Genomic DNA, 20,082 nt, shown 5'->3' on the forward strand with positions numbered 1-20,082 from the left:
CAAAAAAGATCAAAGGAAAAATACACAAAGTAGCAATTACTTGAGATGTTAAGAAAAAGGATTGATCGTAAGAAATTCTGTATTATGTTATTGAAAAATTTACAATTTTCCTGTCTACCATCTAAAGTCTGAACGCAGTGTAAAATTAAAGAAAGAAAAAAAGAAATATTACGAACAAAACTATGATCTTTATAAAAAAAACACATTGGTAATGGTAATGATATGTTATTTGTTACAGATTGTTCTAGATTACACTTACATTGATGAAACCAAACTTGTAGAAGAACTATTTCCACAAGACACTTGTAAAGAAAGGATACACACCATATTTGGTAATAAGATTTCTTTAAAGATGCAATTGCTTTATTAATTGACTCTTATTATCTTAAAAAAAACATTTAAGTCCAAAGTGGAACAGTGTAGGACCCTTGACTGTAATAAGTATACATACATGTATTTACTCCTTATATCTCCATATTCACTTGATTCAAGTTAATTTCTCTGGTCCCAAGCAGATTGATATAATGAGAGTCTGTATATCAAACTTTTTAAATAACAAAATGGGATTAGTTCATTTGAAGGGAACCCACTAGTAAAAGGTCAATAATATGTGTTATGCAGTTGTATGAGCATTAGTATATCTATTTCTAATGCAATTTTTAAGTAACAATTTTTTTCATTGGCAAAAGTTGCCGTCAAATCCACAGTTGACCAGACGTAATTAAGGAGGGACCCACCATTTTGAATTGATTGAATGACAAATGTTCTAATACTGCTATATAATCGAAAATTAAACATCACCTCCCTCAAATTTGGCCATTTTAATGTAATGCTGTCGGAATTTGAATTGTACAGGTAACGTACTCACCTCCAGTATGTAAGTTTTCAATTGAATGACGTCACATTTACCCATGACATCTTTGCGCAAAAATCATTTATAAAGTTTCATTGATTTTTTTTATTTGTCAAATTTAGACATTTTATCAAGTTTAATCATATTATTTCTTTTTGTAATGCATTAGAATCGGAATAACAGTACTGTAGTTGAAGAGTTGCCACCATCAATTTTGATTTGACGGTTGCAAATCTCCGTTTTACTGTCTCCTCTATGTGTCACCAGTAAAACTGCATTTGCGACTGTCAAATCTACAATTGACAGTGTCAACTCTTCAACTATAATACTGTTATTCCTTAAATAACATCTAATAAACAATGTATGATTCCCTCCTTTGAAAAGACTGTGATGATTCTTGATTAACATCAGTGCTTTATATATATATATATGAAATTATGTAATGTAGGATACATAGTATTGACTAGTTCAGAATGGAATTTTTAAACTTCAAATAACCTTTATAATATAATTGTTTTATATGTTTTAGTTTGGATAGATACAATAGAAGAACTTGTAAAGAAATGTCTCCCAGAAACATCAGTAAGTGTTAAAAATAGATCAGAACAAATAGGGTAACTGAATTACTGATATCTGTAAATATTATAATTCATTTAAAACAAAAACCTATTTATTGACATTTTTTTAATGTTAATTAAACGACCCTATTATTATTTTACATTATCGAAAGGGAAATTTCTGTAAAATTAACATATATATAGTTTTTTCAAGAAAAAAATCTATGTAGTAGAAATAATATATTTGACAAATTTAACACAAGTTTAAGAAGTTTTTGTTGTTGGTTTTATGTGCTTTCTACACAAATGTTCCAACTATGTTAAAAGAATTAAAAGAGTTATATTTCAGATGATAACAGAAATCTTTGCATTATTTTTTTCAAGTTTCAATTATAGTTCAAGGAACCAAAAGTTGTATGCCAAATTTTAGAAAAATCTGTGACATAGCCGTGCCCATTGACTGTGACTTGACCTCAAAATGTGCACAAGATTAACACTTTTAGTTTGTTTTCCTATACATTGTTGTGACGTTGTCATGCATGTGCATTGGTTTTAGCCAATCAAATGTGCAGCATTTTTTAAATATGTTAGGTATTTATAATGAAGTTTTGATTTATCTCTTTTTGAATAATTGTCACATATGAAACCCTGATAATATTTAGTGTAAAACTTTCTATTGATAGATGGTAGACTGTTTGGGACATGAATTAGTGGAGTGTATTAATTGGAGGAAGGGTGCTTTGTTATATATGTTATGCAGTACAATCAAAGGTGATAATAACAGAGAAGACCAGATAAATGATGAATTTTATGTGGTAAAAATCTATTTTTGTGATGTTATTATTAATTCAACAGGATAAGTGTAGCATTAATTAGAGGAAATAAAGTATACAATATGTCTTCAAATGGCATTAACAATCTTGTATTTCTGATACAAATGTACACAATGAATTATGTTATATTCAAATTAATTGTTGAAAAATAAAATATCCTATCAAAGTGAAACAAAGAAAATTTTTAACAATTTTTGAAAAACTGAGTTTATTCATTAAAACAAAAGCAAATTCATGAAACTATTGTAGATATTTAATTTTTATGGCATTCTGACAAATCTATGGTCAATTTTTTTTAAACAGTATTTTTCATATTTGCATCCTTTCATATTAAAGTAATATGTATTTATATTGTTAGCAAAATTATTGAACCAATGCATACATATAATATATACTAAACTTTTTCGTGTATGCATCTTTTTTTTGCATGTAATCCAAATCTATAACGCATTATCAACAAATAATATTTCATTCATTGATTGTCGATAACAAGCTAATAAACTATCAAGTTTGTTGACAAATTTACAGAACCTATAATTGTTAATGTTTGTGTCATTTTGGTCTTTTGTGGATAGTTGTCTCATTGGCAATCATACCAGATCTTCTTTTTTATAGAATCCTAACATTGATAAACAATCAACACAGAGAATATAGAGCAAGTAAAAAATAAGTGAATTGATAGATTTTAATCCTAACATTTCATACCATAAGATTTGGTATGATGACCAAGGAGATAACTATTCATCAAAGACTAAAGAAAAAGGATATCAACATTGACAGGTCACTGTGTAGTCTTTGTCAATGAGCTAAACTCTATGTTAAAGTAAGCTTTAAAAGGCTCCTTAATAACAAAATAAGAAAAAATTTCTAATAGAAAGTTAACAGCTAAATTTAAGCATGTGGCATGTGCCTGGTACTCCTATCCTAATTGACTAGGATTGCCTGTTTTCCTGTTGACGGTCAGTGGTTCTACCCAGGCACTTTGACTTCCTCTACTAATAAAAAGTTGTAGCCATGATATAGCCAATAGGACTGGAAGTAGTGTTAAACATTGGAAATTTGTTACATTATCAGCCTCAATGGAAAGATTTATTAAAATTGAGAAAGGAAATGGTGAATGTGTCAAAGCAACAACAACCCGACAATAGAGCAGACAACAGCGGAAGGCCACCAATGGGTCTTCAATGTAGCGAGAATTCCTGCACCCATAGGTGTCCTTCAGCTGGCCCCTAAAAAATATGTATACTAGTACAGTGATAATGGACGTCATACTAAACTCCGAATTATACACAAGAAACTAAAATTAAAAATCAAACAAGACTAACAAAGGCCAGAGGGTCCTGACTTGGGACAGGCGCAAAATTGCAGGGGAGTTAAATATGTTTATGAGATCTCAACCCTCCCCCTATACCTCTAGCCAATGTAGAAAAGTAAAGGCATTACAATACGCACATTAAAATTCAGTTCAAGAGAAGTCTGTTCGTGTGTATAAGTAATTAAAATGAAAAATTTAAATTGAATTTATGTCATATATGTTTCAGAATGTAAAGCAGGGTATAGAGAACTTACAGCAGATGTTAACAGGTCGTACCAATACTTCTGAATGGGAGGGTGATCAGGATGCTGTTAACTTAGTAAACATGGGTAAGTATTTTATTCTTTACAAAAATTTCAAGTGGGAGCAGTCTTGAACTGTAAGTGTTGCTCAGTCTTTATTTTTCTATGTTGTTTCTTGTGTACTATTATTTGTCTAATTGTCTTTTTTATTTATAGACAGGCGTTGTCAGTTAATTTTCCATTTATGAGTTTGACCCTTCCTCTGGTATCTTTCGCCCCTTTTTTGGCCCATCTCTGATATTTGTCATAAAAAAAACAAGCCACCTGGTGATAAACTAATCAATTGTAGGTTCAATTAACCATGATTACTACAGTATTTATAGGTATCAGTAATACATTGTTATTTACCAATCTTTCTATCTTTACAGGTATATACAGTGACACACACTTACTAAGTATGATGTATGCTGGGGAAATGTGTTATTGGTTATGTAACAAACCAGGACAAAGCACTTCTGACTTTAATCCAAAGGTTATAGGACAAGATTTACTATCAAAATATATTGCATGTGCAAAAATGCCAGTTATGCATGGATGGTCAACAGATAAAGCCGAAGAATTTCTAAAAGTTATGTCATCATGAGTTGAATACATATTTTTAACTTTAGATTTTAACTGTGTTTGTGAGAAAAAAAAGTAATTGATTTGGTGAAGTATGGTGGTCAGACAGGCAATGGGTGGGCAACAGGCTGGCCAGCAGTGCTAACTGTTTCTGTGCAATAACTTTTGAACTGTACAACCAATGCTTTTCAAAATTTAGTATGATTATACTAAAAACTTTTATTGAGAAAATTGTATGTCAAAATAAATAAAAAGTCGCAAAAAATAAAAGTTGTAAATGGTAGATCTCTAGATGTATTTTTGTCTTTTTATACGCCCCTGTACAAGACGTATTATGGTATAGCTTTGTGTTTAACTGTCCATCTGTCTGTCTGTCTGTCCATTGTCAACATGTCAGACATTAACTCAAAAACACTTTAACCAATTTGTATAAAACTTTGGTGAGTTGTTTTAATATATCGCTGTGAGCTCCCGTTTCATTTTTTTTTTAAATTTTAGATGTTATGTTTCCGAGTTACAAGGTTTTATTCATAAAAAAGGGGAATTTTCCAGTTTTCAGACAATTACTCAAAAATGCTTATAGCAGTTTTCATGAATCTTGGTGAATTGTTCATATCTATTGGTGTAAGCTCCCTTTAAAAAAATTTAAATTTAAGATTGTTACATTCCCAAGTTATGGGGTTTTATTCATTAAAAAGGGGGGGGGGGGCGATTTTTCAGACAGTAACTCAAAAATGCTTTCAGCAATTCTCATGTAACTTTGGTGAATTGTTTATATCAATTGATGTAAGCTCCCTATTGAATTTCATAAATTTCAAATATGACATTGGGAAGTAATTGAACTTTGTTCTTTGAAAATATGACAGGTGTATAATGTGCACATGGTGCAGCTGTTGATTAGCCAGGTAATAAATTTGGTTTGGGTTTTTTAGTATGAATGGTGGACAGGCATTAGAAATTAAAAACAATACAAATTTCTTATCATTGTGATAAATTTTAGCTAGAAATAGAGACAATGATGGGTCCTTGACATCATAGAAGTCAACTATTAGCACACACATCAAATACAGTTTTATTAGTTTCCTCTTTATGCTGTTCTGACAGGAGTTATGTCTCTTGATTCCTTCCAAAATGATATTTATATGTAGAGGTATCCCCTGTTAGCTTCCAGTTTGACAGTCTCTTGGGGTGTTGTTGGATTACAGTTTTCATTGATGTGAAACCCACATCCTTTTCATATAAATCAAATGTCCAGTTTATTATATTTAAGAAAATAATCATGGAAGCCATAAATTTGTTGAAAATTTACCTATTGCCTCGGCCGTGATATTCAATAATTAATCAAACTGTTAAGAAATTAGGGGCAACCTGGGAATAGTATACCTAAAGGGAAATGAATCTGATACGCTTTTCAGTATAAAATTTAAAAAATCTCCCAGAGACTTCCAGTGATTTATGGATTTTGGTAGCTTCTGACTGAAAAACAATTGGAACTGCTCAATAAATATCCCACATAACTCTATAATCGTCAATAAATACAAGTTTTATCATATAGAAAATACATTTTGTCAAATAAAATTACTAAAATGTTTGATTTATTTGAGGTGAAGTGTTTTATAATAGTTTTGGAATTTGTAAATCATGGCAGCAATGGCCACCATTTTCTATTACCTTGTTTGCATTCTGCACAGTTCTGTGATGAACTGCTTGCGATTTTAACAAATTTGAAGTGACAGAATACAAGTTTGATACACTGCATCACTTTAAACCTAGTTTGAATGACATTTTATTGATATTATTATGAATTTTTAGGATAATAGTGAGTCTGTTTTTAACACATGTCTGTTTCCGTATTGTATCTTTATTTAGGATGGCACGTAAATAAAATCACTACAAACAGGCAGTGTCACTCACGTCCCATCAATATATATGTTCCTGGGGCAACAAAGGTTGAAAACAAGAGTTTCTTGGTTAATGGTCAATTACTTAAGACAATTTAAAATCAGTATAAGGGATGTAATCCAAACAACTTTTTGATTACCTCCCTTACACTGCACTTTAATTATGTATAAAGAAATGTTGTATTGGCATTAGGTGATTAGCTGTCAATTTATTTTTAGAAGTAACTATGAAATGCAGATTAAGGGATTTTTATTTTTAGCCATGATAATGTATGTCATTTTCTATTTTAAGACTTTTATGATGTATTTTAATGGGTAATTATGGTTGCAAACTCCATTGGAAATTTGAATTGAGATTTTGACCATATTTTGAGGGAAAGTATTGTATATTGCAAAAGAAGCAAAAATATTTGAAGTTCTTCGAGTACAGTTTTGTCAGAAACCTATTATGTGTAAAATATTCAATTACCATCAAAATTCAGACCTGTATCAAGATCTATCAAGTGCGAATATTGTGTCCATTTTTGCCCTGACTGTTTAGGGTTGGACCTCTGCGTTTGTAACCAACTGCGATCAGCGAAGCAATTTATTAGCTGTTGTTTTAAACAAAAGTTTGGTTCTCAGTAAATGTATACAATAAATCAGCAATAGATCTAAGATGATATGTAGAGTGGTTGCATGAAGTGTATGTCTTTTTGATCTTTAATGTGGTCAGGAGCCTCTGGCCTTTGTTAGTCTTGTATTATTTTAACATTTAGTTTCTTGTGTACAATTTGGAGTTTAGTATGGCGTTCATTATCACTGAACTAGTATATATTTGTTTAGGGGCCAGCTGTAGGATGCCTCTGGGTGCGGGAATTTCTCGCTGCATTGAAGACCTGTTGGTGACCTTCTGCTGTTGTCTGCTCAGTGGTCGTGTTGTTGTCTCTTTGGCACATTCCCCATTTCCATTTTCAATTTTATTCATCCTTTTTTTACTTCAATTGTCAGGATATTTATCAGGATGAGGTTTGTCACTGTCCTTATGATTACCAAAATAAGTTGGTTTATAGTATGTTTGTCCAGATATTCTTAATATATGGCATATATCTATATCAAGCTTATGTGATCACTTGAAGTTTTCAGCCTTAGGTCTATTTCCTAGTAAATATGCATGACATGTCACCTATATTTGATTTGTAAGTTTTTTCAAGGAGTGTAAGGAATATTTCATGTGTCTTTGCCCTCAAATTTCATTGTAAAGTTTTCAGAACGAAGCTTGTTTCTCTGTGATTGTATTTGATGTAAAATGATATCTTCCCTGAACATTGTTTGTGAGGAGAATATGTCTGTCTGACATATGTCATTTGACCTTGACCTACATTTCAGGATGAGGCCTCCGCTACTCAGTAACTTGGCAATATACACGTAATATGCATCTAGCACATGATATATTACCATAACCTCTGTTTTAAGCCTAAGTGATCATATAGATTTTTATGCTAAAGTCAGTTTCTCAGTAACAATGCATTTTTGGTGAGTGATTTTGTTCTGAGGAGCGTATGTCATCTATTATATTTCATACGACCTTGACCTCAAATATCATACTTCAGTGTAAATGTTTTAGAATAGAACCTGTTTTCGTTAATTGTTCATGTGTAAATAATATTTTTGGGTATTTTGTGTCTCTGACATATGTCATATGACTTTGACCTAAATTACAGGATTCGCTCTCTTACTCAGTAACTTGACAATATATATGATAGGTCAACAACATTTTGTGTGCAAAGTGATTGCAAGATGAATGTATGAATCTTGCATTTAACATACTAAGTACATCCTTAAATTCAATCTCAAGCTAAAGTGATATTTTTTTTATGATCCGGTCTGTTTTTCAATAACATGCATACTACAGTTAAATCGAAAACAAACAAACACCCATTTATTATTATTACCCAATATGAGCATATATTTATATTAAATTTACTTTAGTATTGGTATATCATATTTGTTTTTCAGGAAATGCCTTTTCAATTTTAAGATGGTCATTGTATATTTTTTCCAAAAACTCAGATGTTGACATATCATTTCCTTTCGATGGTAACTGTTTATCTTTATGAACGCACTTTGAGTATATGTCAACTATAGCTTTCGCAAACTTTGAAGTTAATTCGTCATCCTCAACCATATGAGCCCTCACGGTTCTGGGTATTTCTAATTGAAATGAAGGAATACCTAGACACACAGATTGAGTTGTCATGGTATATAAGTCTCCTCCCCAGTCTCCACACAACAAGGGGTCCACATTTATTGCATATTGCATACCTCTTTTCTCGTACGCAGGGTCTTGGAACACTTTGGTAAAAGCAGAATGTGTTTCCTCTTTGAACATATCCACAAACTTTGTGCTATGCCAACGAGTTTCCATTGCACGAAACCCAGCATCTACATCCATATTACTTTTCCTATCTTTTTTTCCGTGAATATCAATATGAAATATTGGCATATTGTTTTCTTTGCCGTAAATTTTAAATTGTTCCAATGCTTCATGCCAAGGAGATTGGGTAAACTGTTTTTCCGTTAAATAATTCGGATCTAAATTTCTAAAATCTGCTGGCATTGCTACTTTCCTATCCCATATAATAAAACTTGCTGGATAGCCTGTATATTTGCTGATATGCATTGCTAATTTCAGAACAATTTCAGTAACATATATTTCTCTATAATGTATACGGCGCCTTCGACCGTCCGTTCCGCCTCTCCAGATTTTCAAACCATGAGGTGCACTAAGTAAAATTGGACCATTAAGTCTGAACAAGCAGGAATTATTTCCTGTTATAAGTTTAGGCAGCGTAGGTTGGACAAAAGTTCGTTCAGTGCCACGACTGCTTGCCGATTTCTGTTTACTAACTTGACGAGATTTGCTATTAACTGAATCTGGATTTCCGTTTATTTCGGTGTTGTTCAATTTTTGTGTGCTATTATGGTGTTTGTGTAGTATATTTCTAGATTCGATATTTTGTAAATTTAGGTTCGAAGTTAAGTTTTCTCTTCTCTCGTATTTTGCAGAATAGCGATCTGATGAACTTCCCGTGTACCGAGAAGAACATGTTGCTCTGGAAAGAGCAGAAGCTTGCCTGAGTATATTTTCAGATAAATGTGGAGATGTTGGCAGAAGAGCTTTCTTTTTGCTGCTTAAAATGATCCTATTAAGAGCTTGTCGCATTTCTCTCTGTATCTTTGATTTGGTGAATGACTTGATAACAATATAATCAAAACAATTTTCGTCTGTTAATCCTGTTTTAGGAGAACCTTTTCCTATTGTATCTCTTGACCGACATCTTTCCGCATGAGTTAAAATTTTGTTGATGATGCTTTCTGATGTATTTTGTCTGTTTTCGATTCTTAATTTTTCTAATGGTGTAGTCGCTGAATTTTTATCCTTTGGTGTTGTTTTAGTTTCAGTTTTACTGACATAAGATAAATTTCCTTGAAGTTTTGGAAATGTTACTCCCGGATAACTCGAAACCCTTGCAACATGCGGACTTTCAAAAAGAATAGGACCCTTTGTTTGGTATGAAGTAGAATGGCCGAAGGTATATTCCGTAACTTTAGTTCCAGGTACGGTATTAGGGAGATGAAACTGCTTTCGTTTACACGAGAGAGGACGTCCAGAATGATAGTCTGTTCTGATCTGCGATATACTTCGGGGGCCTAACCAGGTGTTGGCGTTACTGATGGATGGCCTCTCCCCCATTATCGTCATACACCATGGAACCTTGTTGTTTCAGTCACCATTCGTTGTGGTTAGAGCTGAAAAAAGATATATTTAAAATTACTAAAATGGAAACTATTATTGTTGCGAATATCATATTTTACTGTTTGGGAATACTGATCTGTCTGTCTAGCTGCTATATCTTTATTATTCCTAAATTGCTATAATACAGATTAAAAACACATATTGATACAATAGATTGCCAAATATGTTATTGTTACCTGAAAATCAAACATGTATAAAGTTCACAATATATTCAAAAGCAAAAAATAAATAAAAAGAAGTACCCAAAGCCAACTGTTGATGACTTACTTTTGATGATTGAAGTCTGATTTGGAACAGGTCGATAAAGACGATTTTGTTAATTTGCTATGATGAAGTACTTGAAGGATACCCTCCGATGATTTTTTAAAGGGACACATTACTTAAATTAACTAAACGTGTTAAACAAGTTGCTTTCTTTAGTTTGCAGAAACTATTCTGTCTAGGGATCTCTAATTTGAATTAACCATAACTTTTAGCTGTAGTATAGTTGAGCTGCGTCGGATAAAAATCGACCGTATGCAAATGAATAATTATGAATACATCGGTTAACCTCCTTCGAGTAGAACTGAAACCTCAACGAAAAGTCTGTAACTGTTTGATAACTGAGTTGCTATAAGAACCATACAAAACAAACCAAAAGTCATCTTTTTCGTATATAAAGGTTCCAAAATCAAAGTTTTATAGATGTTCATGTATAAATGCAATTGTATAAGGTCGATTACTATCCGATACAGCTCTTATGGTAAATTTCGTCATTATTGTTTCGTCATTTGCCTCATATGTTTGACATAGCAGTACAACCAACATCTGACAACGAAGTCATATCAAACCGGTATACTATTGGTCGTTTTGGACTTGAAGTAAGGTGTGAGTTTTTGCGCCGTGTCAATATGAATATACTATAGATTTCTGATTCGCTGTGCTCCTATAGCTATGACGCAAGTTACAATATATCTTTAAAAAAAATAGATTGGCACCGTGCTGATTTTGAGATGAAGAACAGTAATGAAAATTCAAATGCTGATAATTTGCTTCAGTTTAGGCAATATATTGATTCGTGAAGAAATACACTTCATTCTTTCTTTTCTGTTGCAAGCTTTAAAACATGCAGTGAATTCATTTAAGAATTTGCATGGTATTCAAAAGTTATAGAGGAAAAGTAGAATGACCTGCAGCCTTGGTATTGAAATTATCATATACAGGATCACATTTTATAGCATAGCTTAAACCCTTAGGTTAGACCACTTAATTGTTTGATGTTGTGTTGAAACTCTTATACACTTTGCTGTATTTTATTGATTTAAACTAAGGTACATTTGATATGTACATTCAGTTTCTTTTTATGACTTGCGTTACTTGGTCAATTTACATATCAGCGAACTTTAAAACGTGTAAATATGATTTAAAAAAAGAAAATATTTGTTCTCAAATATTGTTTTAACTTTGCATTCTATCACCTGATCGTGTTAAATGTAAATTTTAAATGCCTGAATTTAAGATGACTGTCTGGACTATTTATGTCTACTGAAGGGAAATAATAAAAAAAAAATAAAAAATCACTCTACTTATTTGTCGCCTGAGCCTGTATTTTTTTAGAAACCCAATAACTTTGTCAAACCTACATGGAATTTTATGACATTTGGACAGAAGCTTGTTTCTGACCAATATACAGTAGCCTGAGCAAAATTTTGAAAATATTTATTTTCATTTTTCCGTATTTTACTAATTAATTGACTTCCTTTTTTTTTTTTTTTTTTTTTTTTTACAGTTTACATTCAGATTTAGTCTGAGGTTAAACATATATATACAGCCCGTAACAGAGAAGTGATCGAATTGGTGTTTCTTTACCGTCAAAATTAGCTACGTTATCGACAAACTTAATTGAGTATTGACCGAACTTTTGGTACTTTAACGTTAAAAGGATTGACAATGCTGACAAACTTTCATATGTCGATAATCAAGTTTAATACCGATAATATTGAAAATAATTCTAATAATATGAAACAAAATATTTCCAGGCATCATTTCGATTGGGCGAAAAGTAGTCATTTCTTAAAAGTCAGAACAGAAAAACAGGTTTATGGAAGGACGTCTTGATAGTATTATTTCCTTTACAATTCTACCCAAAACTTAAAGAAATATACTGGTAAACAATTAAAAAGGTGTTTGATAGGAATGATGTCCTTTATTATGTGTGATGGATTTGAATTCAATCAATAACTTTGAAATGTTTTCTCATATGTATACACAAAAGCGAGGACTGGTATTTGTACTTCTGTTAGAATATGTCTTCGTCCGTTTTTTTCTAGTACAGTTTAAACGGGAAAATTTTGTTGATTTTTTTTTAAAATAATTATGACAAAATAACTAGTAAAACTATTTCTTGCAATGGCACACACAGAGAATATTTTTTTAGTAAAAATCAGTAAAAATAATTTCTCCAAAATATACCATGGCCAAAACCTAAGGTTTTTAGCAGTGTACAAATAAAAATCGTCCTCAAAACTGCGCTTGCTGTCATTTTGATGGATCATGCAACATTCCACCTATTACGCATAAACAACATAGGTTCTCAATTACTAAAAAAAGTTCTATACGATAGTTTCAAATCAGAACAAGCATATTAACTTCCTTATATACAGTCGAATTTGTCTATAGGTTACACAAAGCTAGTTCTTAAAACGTTTGTACCAGGGAAAACATTTTTCTTTGATTTTAAAACGGATTTCTTAACCATTCACTTATAATATTCCGTATTTCTGATTTTTTGTTCGATAACGTAAATTATACGACTTTTTTTATGACTACGTGAACTTGTGCCATTTATTTTTGCTGGTCTTTAGGAAGACAATTTACAATTTATAGTGAACGGAGACACTTATACATAACCTTATAATTCTGTTTGGAAACAAAAATAAATTCCCAATATATAAATATACATGTATGAATATACATGTATTATATGCCGTGTACATGGTTGGATTTTGTAGATATAACTACCGCACAGAAAAAGTATCATGTATTTCGAGGCTTTCATACTCAAGGTTTTGAATTCTACCCTTGTTGAAAACCTGTGGAGTTCTCTACAGTTCCTTAAAACATCAATTACTTTTTTTTTGTAAATTAAGTGCCGTCTCCCTTAACATGCTAACATTTAAGTCATATCTTTTCATTTTCATATTTGTTTCCCTGTTTGTCTCTGTTGTCTTGATTGTTGGAACGATTAGTGGTATCTAACAATATTTACGAAACCTTTCTGAGAATTATGAATATTTCTTCTCTGTCAGATATATATCATTACCAATGATAAAATGAAATGCCGTACATCACATCTTATAGAGGTTTAAATTTCAAATATTCGTCAATAACTTAAGATAAAGAGCAATTTTCAAATGTTAAAGGGTACATTTGTATTTTTTGCTTCGATTTGAAAGAAATTTATTTCAGTTTTTTTCTGTGACAAAGTACAAGCATAACCGTACGATTACCTATAGTTGTTAATGTTTGTGTCCTTTGGGTCTTTTTGTGGATAGTTGTCTCCTTGGCAATAATACCACATCTTCTTTTTTATATGTCGGTATTGCAACAATGTATGATTGACATAATCCCAGGGACATAATACATAGATAGGTATGAAAAAGAAAAGATATGGGGTATTCTGTATCAGACGAAAGAAAAACTATTACAGTGTTGAGTCCCATAAATATTCACAGTGCAAGCAGTGTATAATAAGTAATCGGTGATTTCTAAAATTAAATGAGCCTGGATAAATAATTCTTTATACTAGTAACAACTTTCGAAGAAACAATGTATAAACTACAGCATGTACAGTTCAATTCGTTTTTGTTGTATGTAAACGTAAGCTATATTTGCCTTTTCATGGAAACGAAAGTATAGAGATTATAGACGATATAAAGAAAAAAACTTCGATCTAAACAATGAAAACTTACACATTGGACATGAAATATTTAGTCGATGAAGAAAATTAAATTATGTCACTTCTAAAATAAGTTTGTCGATAACGTAACTTATTCTGACGGTAAAGAAACGCGAATTCGATCACTTCTCTGTTACGGGCTGTATATAAAAGGCAGGTGTGTTTATATGATTGCCAATGAGACAACAACTATAGACCTGCCACCGTAAGGCCTTCAACAATGAGTAAACCCAATACCACTTTAAAAAGTCTGTTACACGTCAATAACTTTATCAAATCGTTATAGAGTTTTATGAAACTTTGTCGGATGCTTTATAATAATTATTATCGGTCGTCCCACTGTCTATATCACTCTGTTCAGCTCTTAATATTATTCCGTATCATGTCTTTGTGACGTCAAATACGTTGACCCGGCCTTAATAACTTTGACCCGGACATATCAGCGACGTCATAATGTTTGAACCGACGTTAATAACTTTGACCCGAACTTATCAAGTCATCTTTTGTGTGCTGGTGAAACAAAGAAAACACTTCTGAAACACGCAAAAATAGCCCGATAAATCGATTATCAGATTATCTGCATATTGATATTGTAAAATATCAGCTGCTTGACATTATATGAAGGCTTTTTGATCTCGTTCGCTACGCTCACTCGACAAAAAGCTTCATATTATGTCTCGCAGCTGATATTTTACGATATCAACATGCAGATAACCTGATAATCGGTACAGATAATGATAATGAGCAAACCTTAAAAAGATATATTTATGATAGATGGACGTCTTTTCTGAAGTTAACATGAACACGACAGTCCATGTATATTTATTTTATTTGTGATCCCGTCGAGTTGTAGAAATATAATTACATACAAGGATATAACGTGTATTTTCTTGCGATCGAGTATACGTATTTTTATCTTAGTTGTCTATTCTATAGAAAATTATAAAACGCTGATAATTTTTAATCCAAAGTAAAGTGACCCGGTATTTATTTTCGAAGAAATAATATGAATAAGTTTGTTGAATTGACTTACCCGTCTTTTTATCCGTGTAACTATTTCATCATCTGTTCATAGAAATGAATGAAGATAGGAAAATACATGTACGATTCAGTTCCATTTTAATAGTAGCAGTTAGTCCTGAGTTTCAACCTTATACCTAATCACTTTCATTACTCTTGTTCCGACGGTGTATATTACTTTTAAGTTATATTGTTGGGACAAGTTTAATAAGTGTAACTAATAAAAAGAAACAATGACACACTCGGTTTCAGAAATGAACAAAAAAAGTAACAATGAAAATTACTTATTATATATATGACAAATAAGTTCTCTTTTATGTCAAGTTTTACGGGTATGTAATATTGTTTGATCGTTCGGGCAGAAAATCCCTTTCAGACGATTTCAAGGCTTCTGACCTTTTAAAATTACATGACAGAATTAGTCTACCAAAAGTTAAAGAAGTGATTTAAATGAAAGAAAATTACTTTGAAATTTATGTCTTGGCTTTTGTATATATTTATTGGCTTTTCTGTGACATCAATTTTCGATTTTGAAAATTTATTTGAGTTTTTATCTTAAAACGCAAGAATGAAAATAAAAAACAAGAATACATTATTTTTTTATCTATGATAGAAATAATCACGCCCCCCCCCTTTCCGTCCCAACCGTCCTCCACCCATAAAATGGAAATGTATGGACTTTGACAAAATGGTACATGTAAACCGTGACTAATATTTTTCAGTAAGAGAAAATCATCGGACATCAATTGAAAACTTATGTGAGTGTCAGGAACAAAGCATTTTAGGATAATAATATAAACATTATTTTAAATTTCCTATAAACTTCTTTTGTAATGTACTTCATAGCGTAGACTTAACATATTATCGTTATTAAGTTCTTAATGGTTTTTTGGAATAAAAAAGACACGAATAATTGACAATGACTATAATTTTCACGATTTCATTTGTAATTCAATAAATGCAGTATTTAAAAGTAATGTGTGTTTGGTAGTCTTTGTTAATGTTATTCACAACTATATTAGACTTAGACGATTTGGAGCAGAACATGTTGTTTCAGAACCACTTGAGTCTTGTTATTTTTCTATTTTCTATAATTGAAGCGGTCCGTATGATGACCTTGTACTGTCTTTTTATCATCCTTTTCATTGGGTTGCGTTGAAGTTTCCTACATATAATGTTTATTCATATTATAAAAAAAGTCAGACTTAACTTGTTCGTGTCGTTCAATTTTATACATCTTTCAAATGAGGCAAAATTTGTTTGGTTATTTACTTATGAAAAGTTGTCTATACTTAAATATTTAGGGAGCTATATTATTACATGTCTAGATGTTAGACGAAATGTTAATTAATGTATGTAATAATAAATTATTGATAATTGTAATGATTTTATGGTTCTGATCCTGCCTGAAATTAAATGTATATGATTTTTATAGAATGAAGATAATAACACCTGTCTGAACTTTTTTTAATATTTCATTTTATTATATAAAAATGTTTTTCTGTTACAAATCATGATGTATTGTTCTATGTGTACATGTTATGCTGTCCATCAAGGGCCCTTGATTGGAATAATAAAATATTCTTATTCTTATTCTTATTCTAAAACTTCAGTCAAACCTTAAAATTAATTTAAGTCCGAGACAGGCGACCGGATTTTTTAGATTGCAAACGTAAACTTAACAATTGATATGACCATGACATATATATACAGTAAACTAAATTAATGATATCGATTTTTTGTTATATATATAAACGATCATGTTTTATCAGTACCTTATTTTTGCCAGTGATGGTTAATGCTGAAATCTCATTTTCTCTTATTTTGTAAACCGAGGACTATACGTCATGATACTTTAAAAAAAACTTTTTTGCTAAAGGTATTCTAACATTTTTATTGTTTTATCACATATAAAAGCAAGTTTGTCTTGAGTTTTGTGTTATAATTTTTTTTACCAAATCTTTATCGACTGAAGTCGGTCAAATACAATATATAGCATTAAGTAAATATTGCTTTTTGCTAGTCAAACAGCACCATATTTTGGATTTTGCATTGCTATTCCATTTAAATCTCCTCTTTAAAGTACAATATAGCTTGCTTTCATAGTATCTCTTAAATTGTCGTCATTAAAAAATCTCTTGTTTATCTATTTTTTTAATTTAAACATGACTTGTATAAGTGCGTTTCTCGTAGATTTTTTTCGATGAAGTTTGACATTGTCCATTGATATTTTAAGACTATAGATTAGAATTGTTGCTATTGTAGTTGCAGACCACAGGTTCATATGTCTTTTGATAGCGAAATACTTTAAAGGTATGTCCATGTTTAGTAATCAAAGACCTACTGTTAAGTATGTGATCTAAAAAATGGAGCCCAGAGTCTGACAGAATTTAAAAAAAAGGATGATTTGTCGCCGGATCCTCGTGCATATTGATTCTTGTTTTGTATACATGTATGTAATGTTTTTTTATTCCCACTATTCAGTTATCTTTTATGTTACTAATTTGTTTATAAAAAATCTTTGTCTTGTTTTAGTGGTGTAATTTTGTAAGCTACCATTCTATGCACATGTTAACACGATATATGCATTGTACGTGTTTCTGTGTCGAACAACCAAACTGTTGTGAAGTACTGTGAAGTATTTAAGTAATTGTCATTTGGTATGTTTGTTCTTTACGTAAACACAATAATACATATATTTTAATGATCGGTTATTTAATGTATTAAATTTTGTAATTTAAACATATTACATGATAAAAAGGCATAATTTAGATGAAATATAGGAAACATTAAACGAGTGTTGGGTCTCTTTGGTCATTAAGGTGGTACCTAACACTACAGGGAGATAACTCTGTAAAATCAGCTAAACGTTTTAATAACGTTGTGTTGTAAAGGGAATATTAAGCTTCTCAATGATCAAAATTGGTGTTTGTCAAACTGCTATATAACCAGTGTAATTTTTCTGACAAAACGGTTGGTTCAAATTTTTTGATTCTTTTAATATTTTTATTAAAGAATCAAAGTAAATACTTTGACAAAATTTTATGAAAATTAAACGAGCCAAATTAATTTTAGTGAAAGTGTTAGGTACCACCTTAAATGATTTAAAAGGTCGAGTCTATAATTAGTTTACAATCTTTTAAATGTTTGATTGATTTAAATACATATACAAATATATATATTTGATATGAAATGAATTCTTTGCTGTAGATTGCAAATATTTTTACATAATTGAAATGAAGATTATTTATACTCACATCTATGTTTGTTATGAAATAACGTTAATCACTTAAATTTTCACATCAATACTATTCTACAGCCTTTCGTGTCGCTTAGCACTATACTCTCATTTAAAGACTTTGAAATTGGAACCTGTTCCGCTTGACTCTGTTTTGACTACACAGGTGTAAAATATCACTCAATCTTTAAAACAATTTTCAGTTTCGCGGTTAAGTAGAGAAGTAATTAGCACATTTTACTTTGCAGTGGCCAGTATCAGAGACTTATCATTTTCCTGAAGATAAAACCCAAACATTTCAAAACATTGATTTAGTAAATTCAAATGGACTATTCTTGTGGGAGCAGTCTCAAGTGGCCGTGTTTTCATATTTTTCGCATAATAAGAGAAAGGCGTTATACACAATTTAATTTATTGTATGCTGTTTTGATAAAATGAAGTTTGGCATTTGACATAATGCCGATTTGGTTAAATATCATGAATTGAATTCATAGCATGTAATCAAGCTTGTTAGTACGTTCGACCTATATTGCATACCCAATTACGAATGAGGAACATGAAGTCCTTGGATATCACCATCGAGTTTGGCCTGTGTACGTTGTTCTGTCTTCAAACGATATTAATGAATTCATACAAAGATCTATGACTCATCTATACTATGCGTACGGTCCTTCAAAAAAGTTATATATTTTTTTAATTTTTTTTGTTGTCTCTCCCGCAAAAAAAGTCGCGGAAACGAGACAAAGGTCAGAGTTGCTTTTGGCGACGGCGGAGGATGCGTAAACTTGTGTTAAGGTTTCTGCTTAAGATAGTTTCTCTTTTCTCGTTTTTTTTTGTAATATAGATTAGACCGTTGGTTTTCCTGTTTAAATGGTTTTACGCTGTAGTCTAGTAATTTGTGGGTCCCTTTCAGTTTGCTGTTCGGTGTGAGCCAATATTAAGGCTCCGTGCTGAAGAGGATTCATTGAAGACCGTACTGTGACCTATAATGGTTTACTTTTATGAATTGTGACTTGGGTGGAGAGTTGTCTCAGTTGGCACCCATGCCACATCTTCTTATATCTATATACTTCATAAATTATATTTTGTTTTAAATTGCACCAATGCCACTACATTCGAGTCTATGCATGTCCCGGCCTAAGTTAAAGCCCAGCGACTTGCAATTAATGAGCAATTTTCAATGTGAAGTTATCTGCTCAAGTAAGCTTAGATTTGAAGATATTTAAATGATATTTTCTATTAACTTGCATTACTTTGAGTACATTTATATGAGGGTCTGAATGGGGGGGGGGGTCTGTTATTCTGTAAACATTTAATTTTCACCCCTTTTTTTCTCCAATCTTCAAAAAATAAGTCTTATTCTTTAAAAGTGATTTTTTACGCATTATTCTCTAATTTCCCCCCCAGTTTTCTGTAATCTTTTAAAAAAAAACTAAAAAACATTCTTTTAAATGAATGAGAACGGTGATTTCCTAACAACAGCAAGGGTTTTATTTGTTTCTCAACAATGACGTGTTGATGTGTATTGTTCTGCATGATTAAAGTGCTAGTTCCTTGAAGTATTAACAAGTCCAAGTTCTCATCAGTTCTTTCCAGTGAATTTGACTACATATAAGAAGATGTGGTGTAATTGCCAATGCGACAACTCTTCAAAGGAGACCAAATGACACAGACATTAACAGCTATAGGTCACTGTACGGCATTCAAAAATGAGCAAAAGCCAACCGCATATATAGTCAGTTATAAAAGTCCGAGTAGAAATATCA

At 31.5% G+C, this 20,082-nt stretch overlaps 2 protein-coding genes across 3 annotated transcripts in view; one reads left to right on the forward strand and one right to left on the reverse strand.

The window, feature by feature from the left end:
- Positions 1 to 4,706, forward strand: part of LOC134683763 (RAB7A-interacting MON1-CCZ1 complex subunit 1-like) — a 10,146-nt gene extending 5,440 nt beyond the window's left edge. The window contains exons 3-7 of the mRNA XM_063543081.1: positions 239 to 332; positions 1,383 to 1,435; positions 2,094 to 2,225; positions 3,785 to 3,887; positions 4,229 to 4,706. Of these exons, the coding sequence (XP_063399151.1) occupies positions 239 to 332; positions 1,383 to 1,435; positions 2,094 to 2,225; positions 3,785 to 3,887; positions 4,229 to 4,443 (597 nt within the window). The 3' untranslated portion in view covers positions 4,444 to 4,706. The remainder of the gene's footprint in view (positions 1 to 238; positions 333 to 1,382; positions 1,436 to 2,093; positions 2,226 to 3,784; positions 3,888 to 4,228) is intronic.
- Positions 4,707 to 8,228: 3,522 nt separating this feature from the next.
- On the reverse strand, positions 8,229 to 18,462 carry LOC134683774 (uncharacterized). Of its 2 annotated transcripts, none has more exons than XM_063543098.1 (2): positions 18,336 to 18,462; positions 8,229 to 10,114 (listed from the first exon to the last, which is right to left on the reverse strand). In XM_063543098.1, exon 2 carries the CDS (start codon positions 10,065 to 10,067, stop codon positions 8,304 to 8,306), a length of 1,764 nt encoding a protein of 587 aa, XP_063399168.1. In that variant the 5' UTR covers positions 10,068 to 10,114; positions 18,336 to 18,462; the 3' UTR covers positions 8,229 to 8,303. The 2 variants fall into 2 exon arrangements, with proteins under 2 accessions (XP_063399168.1, XP_063399161.1); XM_063543091.1 differs by lacking the exon at positions 18,336 to 18,462 and adding an exon at positions 15,092 to 15,370.
- Positions 18,463 to 20,082: the final 1,620 nt, after the last annotated feature.

Source organism: Mytilus trossulus, chromosome 1 (assembly GCF_036588685.1).
Source record: "Mytilus trossulus isolate FHL-02 chromosome 1, PNRI_Mtr1.1.1.hap1, whole genome shotgun sequence".
Lineage (NCBI taxonomy): Eukaryota > Metazoa > Mollusca > Bivalvia > Mytilida > Mytilidae > Mytilus > Mytilus trossulus.

Bases quoted from the DNA above. Each gene is read 5' to 3' on its own strand.
- LOC134683774 (XM_063543098.1), bottom strand. From the start codon at position 10,067: ATGACGATAATGGGGGAGAGGCCATCCATCAGTAACGCCAACACCTGG.